This window comes from Hibiscus syriacus, unplaced genomic scaffold (genome assembly GCF_006381635.1).
Source record: "Hibiscus syriacus cultivar Baekdansim isolate YM2019G1 unplaced genomic scaffold, ASM638163v2 tig00111837_pilon, whole genome shotgun sequence".
NCBI lineage: Eukaryota > Viridiplantae > Streptophyta > Magnoliopsida > Malvales > Malvaceae > Hibiscus > Hibiscus syriacus.
In genome coordinates this window covers 4,593,524-4,603,771 of record NW_024063194.1, presented here as the reverse complement: position 1 = coordinate 4,603,771, position 10,248 = coordinate 4,593,524, and the positions used below count along the sequence as shown (strand labels likewise).

The 10,248-nt window shown below is 30.0% G+C and overlaps 1 protein-coding gene across 1 annotated transcript; it reads right to left on the bottom strand.

Moving 5' to 3' along the window:
* Positions 1-4,977: 4,977 nt before the first annotated feature.
* LOC120171790 (microtubule-associated protein RP/EB family member 1A-like) lies at positions 4,978-8,541 on the bottom strand. The gene is made up of 8 exons (XM_039179442.1): positions 8,120-8,541; positions 6,954-7,022; positions 6,773-6,859; positions 6,143-6,249; positions 5,894-6,045; positions 5,720-5,757; positions 5,476-5,589; positions 4,978-5,126 (listed from the first exon to the last, which is right to left on the bottom strand). The coding sequence occupies exons 1-8, from the start codon at positions 8,225-8,227 to the stop codon at positions 4,995-4,997; spliced, it is 807 nt and encodes a 268-aa protein (XP_039035373.1). The 5' UTR covers positions 8,228-8,541; the 3' UTR covers positions 4,978-4,994.
* Positions 8,542-10,248: the final 1,707 nt, after the last annotated feature.

Genomic DNA, 10,248 nt, shown 5'->3' with positions numbered 1-10,248 from the left:
GTGTATATATATAAGCATGTGGAGGAGATGAGATAAGGAAAGAAAAATATGGAACTTAGTCACTTTTTCTTCTTCTTCTTCTATCGTGAGTTCTCGCATAAGGTGAATATGCTTCCTATTGATTATTTCTTTCATTTTAAAGTTGGTTTTGATTCTTGGAGTGTTAAGAAAGTTTAAGGAAGCTAAAACATAAGTAGAAACTAAAGGATTTATAAGTTACGAGAGATTGAATATAAGGGGGTTTTTAAGTGAATTTTTTAGGAATAAGTTGTAATTAGATTTTTTTAAGCTATATTTGACTTTTCATCAACAAGAATAAGATATTTTTTGAGGTTAGAAAGGATTAAGAACATGTTTGAAAATATGGTGTGCTTTTTAGATTCAAGTATTGAAGTGAGATTTTGGATGTTAAGGAATACTTATGTGATATAAGTTAGTTTTAATAAGTATATTTGAGTTTAATGATTTGAAAAAAGTTAAAATAGTGGAAGATAAGTAAGTTTTGGGAAATTTTCAGGTAAAATAAGTAAGTTCTAGGTAAGGGGTATCGGTACTGGAAGAACAATAGCGATACTTCAAGAAAAAAAATAGGTGATATCTTGGTCTGGGTATCGATAATGGATGAACAGTATCGATACCATAAGGTAAAAGTGGACTGAATCTTTAAGAAGTATCGATACCGAAAGAGTAGTATCGATCTAGAGGTATCGATACCATTTTGAAGATGAATTCCATAATCAAAATTGGGTATTCATATTGAAGTATAGTATCGATACCATAGTATAGAAGTATCGATACTGTACCTTTAGTACCGATACTACTCATATGGAAATTGTATATTAAGTATTTTGTATAGCTTGTTATATACAATTGATTAATAGTGATTCAAATTAAGATATTCATATCGATTATATGTATCGTGTAGACATCGAATAGAAGCAAGTATCAAACGAGTCAACGGGATAAGGTTAATCAAGTAAGAGATAAGAGATATGACTGCTTAGCTTGGATTAAGTGAGACTAAGGTGAGTGCATATTATATTGTATATGGTGTTATGGAAATAAGACTTGTGATGGGTCTATTTCCAATGTTTTGATTGTATGATTTTAGGAATGCAAGTATATTATTTATATGCTTTCTATTTGTGTACATAAATACATGTTTATGTGTTATATGCATTGTTAATTATGAACTATGTATTATAGGTTATCTTGTGTGATAATGATCTAGGTGAATATATGATAACAAGGTATAAGTTATAGGAATTAGATCTATGTGAATTGGTATAATGGATTTATGTGGTTAAATGGAAGTGAAATAAGCTAAGTAGCATTAACCTATATAATAATATGAGAATAAGATATAAGCTAAGAGATATTAAAATAAGTGATTATATGAACATGTAAGATAAGCTATATGGGGAAGATTTAGGTGTTTAAATGAACCTATGATATAAGTCTTATGAAATTCCTATGTGGTATGAGTTATAAGGTAAAGATTTATGAAACCATATGAGAATTGTTATAGAAGCTACGTGATAATAAGTTATGAGAATACATGCCTATATAACAAGCTATGTGAAGCTGAACTAAGTGAATATATGAAACTAGTATAAAATTAATGTGATATAAGTAATTATGTAAAAATGTGAGATAAGCTATATTGCATTAATATACATACTATATGAAAATATGTACATAAGTATATGTATAAGTTTATATGTTTTTCTATATATTACATGTTATTTGTGAACATAAGAGATCAAGATATAAGTTATATGGCAATGATCTAAGTGACTATATAAAAGATTGACATGAGCTATGAGATAATAAGCTATGTGATTACATGTACATGTGATATACACTATGAGACACGGTTTATATGATTTCTTAACTATGTGAAATAAAGAGAATAAATGATGTAAATGGTAAAGCCCATAGTATGTGAGATGGGAGATAAGGGTAAAGTTGGCATGCCAAGAGTCGAGGGTTCTACGAGGTCTTTTAGGATATATATGTGGTCCTTTGGGAAAATTCTACGCAGTCTTTCGGGACATATATGTGGACATTCGGGAAAATTCTATATGTCACTCAGTGCAAATTATACGAGATGTGGTGACAGCATTTGTGCATAACCTCAATGCACTTAAATATCTTTAGTTCTCATAAGTGTACCACGGGCTAATAAAAGAGATAATCTAAATAAACCTTGTGTGATGTTAAGTGTTGTGCTTTGTAAAATGTCTTATGATTTATGTATTACATGATTTTTTACAAAGGTTAAATACAAGATGATATGTTTAAATGGATAATGATAATGATGTGATGAGAATACTGATGGTATATGTGTATGTATGTAGTTTATTGTATGAACTGTTCTATAGTTTTATATGTTATTATGGTATGAAATGTTCATGTATTTTTAGTAGTTAAAATTTAAATTAGACGTTTTATATGCCTCACTAAGTCAATGACTTAGCATGTGAGCGTTTCACACGTAGGTTCCAAGATGCAAGAGGAGCAAATATAGACAAGACAGGTAAGCCTCTCCTTTCAAAGATCAGATCAGAGAAGAATTTAAATCATATGTATTTTGTTGAAAGAAATGTTCTTGGCATGTAATTAAGAATTTGAATTGAATATGCTCTATCGGTTTTGTAACAACATAAGATTGTATTTAATGTAAACTATTTCGTTATTTTAAATGTGAATTTGAATTTTAAGTTATTTGGTAAAAGTAAATGATTTGAAAAGTCAATGTGACACATCGGATTTATATCCGGGTCGGATATGGGTTGGGGGTGTTACAAGACATACCCGAGCTTTTAAGTACGTCTTGAGTCTTTTTAAAGGACATATACATTATATGGACCTTCTTGTATTCAAGTCATAACTGTATTTTGAAATACTCTATTTAAACAATTTGGATGTATTTTGGGGCTCCCGTATTTGTAACTCAAATGATATTCTTTTATTTTGTTATTATGGATGACTTCAAATGACGTGTTAATTGTTTTAAAAATAAAATTGTTTGGGTTAGCCTCCTTTGTAATCTCGTATAAAGTAATAATCCATCGGTCTTCGGGCCGTAGTAGATTGGGATGTTACATAAATATTAAAACATAATTTATTGAATTTTTTTAGTATTGAATTTAAATTATAGGAATGCTATTATTAGTAGAAAAATTAAATATTGATACATTGTTTGATAATAGTAAGTTTTTAATTATTTATTTCATATTTTTAATATTAATATAATATTTATATATTTGGATAGTTTATGTGATATCTTAAACTTGACCGATAATATATTGTGGGCTTAAGCTGTAATATTAGACCACCAAAACGATAGTCAAATTCAAAAAAAAAAAATCGAACCAAATACACCTAATGCTTTTGCAAAATCAATACAAAAATAAAAAGAAAAAATCCTTATACAAAAAATGGAGCTCCCAATATCACATAGTACAATTCAAAAATAAATTAAAATGATAATAGAGTTTACGGACTGTGATTAAAATAAGGATCATATAAATATACATGCTCACTGAGGTAAATTGAATATTACACTTTCAAGTGCTGAAAATCATTCTATGACAGGGCTGTTCTGACATGAATCTTGATCTTTTAGCCAACAAATAGAAACATCCAAACATTGAGTTTCACAAGCTCATTGACACACTTTTACTATACTTCATACAATTCATAAATATAAGCATACAATAAAAGTATAACATAGGTCTAAACATGTGTCTTCACTACATGAATACCATACTTATCAACATTCAATTGTATATTTCATGCGAGTATTATAAACTATAAAGCTAATCCATGACTCTAGCATTTATTCCAAAAATCATATCAAAATCAATATGTTCCTTGGTATCATTTAACATCAAATAATAATGAACAAATGTAGAAAAATACCTGGAATCAACCAACATCAGATATTACAAAAGCAAAGGTACATGATCTCACCATGCATACGATGTAAAGGTATATGGTGTCACTAAGCATTATGGTTTATAGTATGCATTAATATCGAGTGCTGCTAAGCATATCAGGTAATAAAGATGAAAACAGTATCTGGTGGCACTAACCATCATGATTTATAACATGCAATATTCAATAATATCTGGTTTCACTAAGCATATCAGATATCATCAAATGTTGAGTACGTAATGCCACTAAACATATAAGGTATAATAGCATACAATAGCATTGATGTCAGTAAGCATCAAACTGTATAATCATAAATATTTGAATAGTTTATCGTCGTACATGATAGTACACAGAAATAAGTATTTATAGGTCACGGATATCAACAATCACCTTTTAAAGACACTTTCTGTCGCTTAAACACAATTTTGGTGTTCCGATGAATTGCAATCGTTTGGCCATTCGCCAGAACAGGGGCTAGCCAATATTTTGGAATTTATCCTTGCAACTTAAATCTTTATCTTCATAACCCAAAAAAAAATTATTTACCATTAAACTCGAGAAAAATACACACGAACTACAATTTGACATGACATTTTATATTATATTAACAACTTTTATGTTACAGAGTTTTATAAAAGTAAAAAAATAAAATTAGAACATATAAAAATGTACAGATAACTTCAAAGCTTACTCTTGTATAAAAAATGAAGGTTTATTTAAAATCTTTTTAAGATGGGACTATTAACATATCAGTGTACATTATTTATAAAACCGTAAAGATTGCTGTAATGAAAATTAAAAGGGAAATTAAACAAGAACATATGGTTTTTTTAATAATCTAAAATGATTGCAAGATAGTATTTATTTGGAATGTTTTCAAGTTATTGATAACACACATGTCTTGCAAATGTGAATGTCTGAACCTAAATGCTCTAAGGAGAACAATATTATCTTTTATCATTGAGACCACCCAGTATATTTAATATACAAACCGTTAAATTTGGATCAATTCACAATCATCAATAGTTTTTTCTTCTTTTTTTAGAAAAAGTTCAATCATCATTTTCTGCCTCCTCAGTTTCACCATTATCATCAATATATTGGGTAATATACTCTTGAGCTTCCTCAAGTGCAGAGTCTTGAGCATCAGCTGCGTACAGTATTTTCTTTACTGCTAATGCAATCTGCAACCCGATTTTTTTTATTCAATAAGCATACCATCCGAAAAATGGCATTATAAAAGCACTCCGATTGCACAGGAAGTACATGTTTGCTTTCATGATCATAATAAATGCTATGTATGTATAAAACAATTCATGCATTCTAAAAGCAACACAAGCCCTTACATATATGCATCACCATACCAAGAGAGAGAAACCCTACTAGGATTAATAACGGGGGATATTTGAGAGTGGAAGATGTATGACTGAAGATGAATCCGTAATGACTACACGAGTAATGCATTCATACAGGGATGTATGTATACACTCATTTGGGAGAATGTGAAGTTGGGGGCTTAACAGGAACTCTTACCGGGTGATTCTCCACTTGGGCGGTCTGACAAAGTATTTCAATGTCCCGCAATTTAGCAAAGTAAAAATCTCTTTCCTTTTCCAAAAGATCAACCGAGAGCTTCAAATCATGAATCTGTGCAAAGAAAACGTTAAACAGGAGCTGTCTGACCCATTAGCACTAAAAGCATGGAGTGTCGCTAAACCGTTATAAATATAGGTTAGTAGATGATAAAAGAAGCTAAGAAGAGTTCAAATGTGATTACCTCCTTGGACAAAGCCCGGACCTCGCTCGAAGCTGCTGCTACACCAGACTTCCCTTGCTTGGAAACTGACAATAAGCATCATACGATGGTGACAACAGTCAGTGGCAAGCATGAAAATTATTGAAGAGGATTAAATGCATATAAAATACGATGATATAACGCAAAAGAAATCACATTGCTTAAGCAGACCAATGTTTCTATTAAGGCCAGCCACATCTCCAGAGGCAGAGTTATGGAGATTGATTGCTTCAAGAGATTTTGAGCGAGAAGCCTTCAAGTTCTTGTCCTTTCCAACTTTAAGTCTTCTTTCAACAGGATCATAATGCCTACGAGATCAAGTAAAATAAATTAAATAATCCAATCATAACATACTGATCATTTCAGGGTGGAAAGATTCATAAACTGACAGGAAAAATAGCTTACTCGTTCATGATTCCACCATTTACAGAATCACAATACCGTTTCAACCATTGTAAGAACTCCAAATTGTCCAAAGGTCTGCCTTTAACAAGTCTATTGACTTCAATATGCTGCAATGACAAAGTTACAGGTATCAAATGTGAACTAATTTGTTATTGAAATAATGACAATAAAACTCGTATATACAGGCTTTTTCAAGGTCAAGTTCAGGAAAACCATTAGGAAATCTAACTCAAAAAAATGTTCATGTGCAACCATATGCACAATTGCCAACATCGATTAACAACACATGTTGACCTCAAATCTTAATTCATGAGAGGTGTAGTGTAAGCTTCAACTCCTATAAAAGAATCTAAATAGAACCATCAATTTTTATGCCAAAAGCAAAAATTTTAGATATCCCATCGATGGCATCATGACACTTTTTCTATTTTCCCACAATCTCATTTTGGCCGACTACCAAAAGAAGTGCAAGTCATATGAGAGCTAACCAACTTTCTGCTTCCCTTTTTTTAGGTTTTCATGCAAACTGATGTGATGAAGCATAATCAATGTGTATTTCTTTTATTCTTTTAAAACATGTGTAGTAAAAAAAGACAAACTTATGTTAGGCATTGAAAGAGATTTAATTACCTTGTCGATTTTCAACTTGTTGAATACTTCTTGTAGAACCTTGTAATTTTGGATCATATCATATTCTGTTTTTGCATCGAAATTCACCTGCATTCCAATTAAAATCACAGAAGAAGATTATCACGACGACAATTAATTAAGAAAACAATGCAGGCAAGATGAATAAAGCGGGCTAATTCACCTTGTGCATTGGCACAGATCTTGGATAGGTCATATCTATCATCTGACATTGTACAGCACCAGAGGCAGCCTGGAAGCAAATAGTTATTTAAACTGAAGATAAGTAATAAATGTCAAGACATACCAGAATACATTTAATCAAGTGTAGCAAAATCATATTACATCCGGCATCCGCACGGCCTTCGAAGATCCAGCTCGAGTCAAATACCTAAGTCAAGCTACTAGACAAACACGAGTTTCTCTTTGTTTTGCAGTCTGACTTAGCTGTTCGAGTCAAGTTTTATCGAGTAAGGCTGCACAGATGGCGACAATTACTAATAAAACCTCAAACCAATCGTTGACTTAAATGATAGAAATACACATATTATCACCCACTTTTGATCACAACTTAAATTCCATGTGCTCTCATGTATATCCTGCAGTCTGACTTAGCTGTTCGAGTCAAGTTTTATCGAGTAAGGCTGCACAGATGGCGACAAGTACTAATAAAACCTCAAACCAATCGTTGACTTAAATGATAGAAATACACATATTATCACCCACTTTTGATCACAACTTAAATTCCATGTGCTCTCATGTTTATCCTAATTATGATACCATCAAGCGGTCAGTGTAAAAACTTGGAAATAGGCATAATAACACGATCAGCTGGTATCAGCATTATCCTAATCTACAAAAGCAAGCAAAGGAAGAATGTCCCTACAATTATTTCTCGGCTTCTGGCTATATCAGTGATTTTAATGAAAAAGAAATTAAAAAAAAAATCCACAATAAGGCTGGAAAAATAAAATAAAATAAAATTATTAACATACTACAAGTACCAATTTTCTCTACCATGGAATAAGAAGAAGGGAAACCCAACACATTTCGAGGAAACCGAAGATTAACAAAAGAAAAAAAATTCGAACAGTACGAAACCTTAAACAAAATTCCAAAATTAAAATTTAGAATGAAGAAAAATATAAACCCATTTCAAATTCCATTAAAATTAACCAGAAAGAAGGAGGCAAAATTACCCATCGAAAAACCATAATGAAACAGACCCTACATTGGCATATAGAATGTATAGGGAGGCCATTGAATTCAGAAAAAATAAAAATAATTTAATAAAGAAACAAGCATTAGCCACAGAAAATAATAATTTAGCATATATTGTTAAAAAATTACTTCTTCAACGCGAGAGAGATTGAGCTGAAGCCTGCTATTGATCCACGTTAAAATCTCATTTCTTCCAACAAAGTAAGCACTATCCATCATACCTATATTCGTTGCCATTTTTCTCTGCTTCTTTTTACTTCTGTTACTTTTATATTTTGTTTTAGCTTGTCAAATTAAAAACAAAAACCCGTGTGAAGGAGACAAAGAAGAGAAGAAAAAAACACGAAACAGAAAGAGAGAGAGAATCAGAGAAGCTTTGGGGGTATTAAGGAGGAAAGATTAAGGCGTAATCCAAGGGGAAGGGCTTATGAAAATGATTTTCAAATTTGGTTTTTTCTTGAATTATTTAGAAATAAGAAACCAACTGAAAGAAATGGATGGCTGAATTGAATTCTCAACATCAAAACAGAAATAAATAAGAACCAAAGCCAAAGCGGCAACGCCAGCCACGGTAAATGGCAGTTTCTCTTTTTTTTTATAAAAAAAAACTAAAAATATTCTTTTGTCAATTATACCAGATTAATTATTCTAAAAAAAATAATTAACATATTAATTAGTTTAGATCGCAATACTGTCAGGAATTTTTAAAAATTATGATTTCACAAGTGTTTTATAAGGGCTGAGAGGAGGGGGTAGGGTAAGCATTCGAATCGAGTCTAGTTAAAAAAATATTGAGTTGATGAATCGTACTTTATAATTTGAACTTAACTTAAAAAAATTTCGAGTCAAGTTATTAAAGTTTTTATACTAATTTTATTATAATTATTTATAATATTATGGCATGGATTTGTTCCAATTTTTTTTTGACTTTCTCCAACCATATAATATATATATATATATAATATATTATTTTCACATTATAATGTTATCTAATATATCAAATAGAATCTAAATTATGAAATATATTCATAATATTATATTTTAAATAAAGTATTTTGAGGGTAAAATATTGACAAGAGTATAAAGGAGTCAAGGAATTGATAAAAAAAGAATTTGCAAACAATTGTAGTCAAAAGACCAAATTGAGTAAAATGAAAAGTTAAGAGACTAAATAATAAAAAGTAAAATTTGCAGTAAAAATAACAATTGAAATTACATAGGTATTTTTGTTGTGTTATATGAGTATGTGGTTCAAATTTGGTAAAAAAACACTTAAAATAAAGAATGAATTGAAGAAATAAGGAGATTATAAAAAGTTGAAGGACTAAATTGACAAAAAAATTTGTTATAAAAAAGAGGAATCGAAATTACATATGTATTTGAGTTTGGTAAAAAAAAATGACTTAAAATGAATGAAGAATTGAAGAAATAGTGAAATCATGGACTAAATCGTAAAATTATCAAAATATTTACTAAATTTTTTTATTTTTCGAGTAACTCAAAATTTCAAATTTTAACTTGACTTGAACTCGTAAATCAAATTGATAATTCGAGTTGACTCGAATAACTCAAAATTGAAAAAAAAATCAATTTTTCGAGTTAAGTTTTACTCACCCCTAATGAAGGGTGTTTATAGAACGAGTCAATCGCGAGTTGGGTAGTGTTTGGCTCGTGCTCATTAAAACATGTTGTTGCTCGACTAGACTCATTTCTCGTTAAGCTTGTAAAAATTTTGTTCGACTCGTGCTTGTTAAAAAAAAACTTGTTGCTCATTAATCTAATTACATGTTACTCATTAAGTTCATTGCTAGTTTATCGATTTGTTGCTCATTAAGTTCACCAAAATGTTTACCTTATTTTTTAACTATAGGTAAAATCTACTAATATTATATAGAGATTGATATAAACAAAATTAACAAATTTAATCAAAAAATTATCAAAAGAGTGTATGAAATAATTTCAAACTCTAAACTCCAAAATAACAATTCATAAATACATCAAACTAACATATTAAAACCAAAGTAACAATCTATAAATACAACAAATTTACATATTAAAAACATTCTTTAAAAAAGGTCAACAATACATAATCAATCCTAAAAATAAATAAATCAAATCTCTTCACTTCATTCATTGTTGCTTACTATCAATAAACTATAAAGTTGGGAGAATAATTTTCTTTGCTTGATCAACATAGTTATCCTGCTAATAAAAAACACTTATAATATCATATAATAAGAAACTAAAATAAATATTCT

Excerpts from the sequence above, each read along its gene's own strand:
- LOC120171790 (XM_039179442.1), bottom strand. The coding sequence starts at position 8,227 with ATGGCAACGAATATAGGTATGATGGATAGTGCTTACTTTGTTGGAAGA. Across the intron at positions 6,860-6,953 it reads GATCTGTGCCAATGCACAAG|GTGAATTTCGATGCAAAAAC; the intron begins GTGAATTAGCCC and ends ATTGGAATGCAG. Across the intron at positions 6,046-6,142 it reads AATGGTGGAATCATGAACGA|GCATTATGATCCTGTTGAAA; the intron begins GTAAGCTATTTT and ends TTGATCTCGTAG.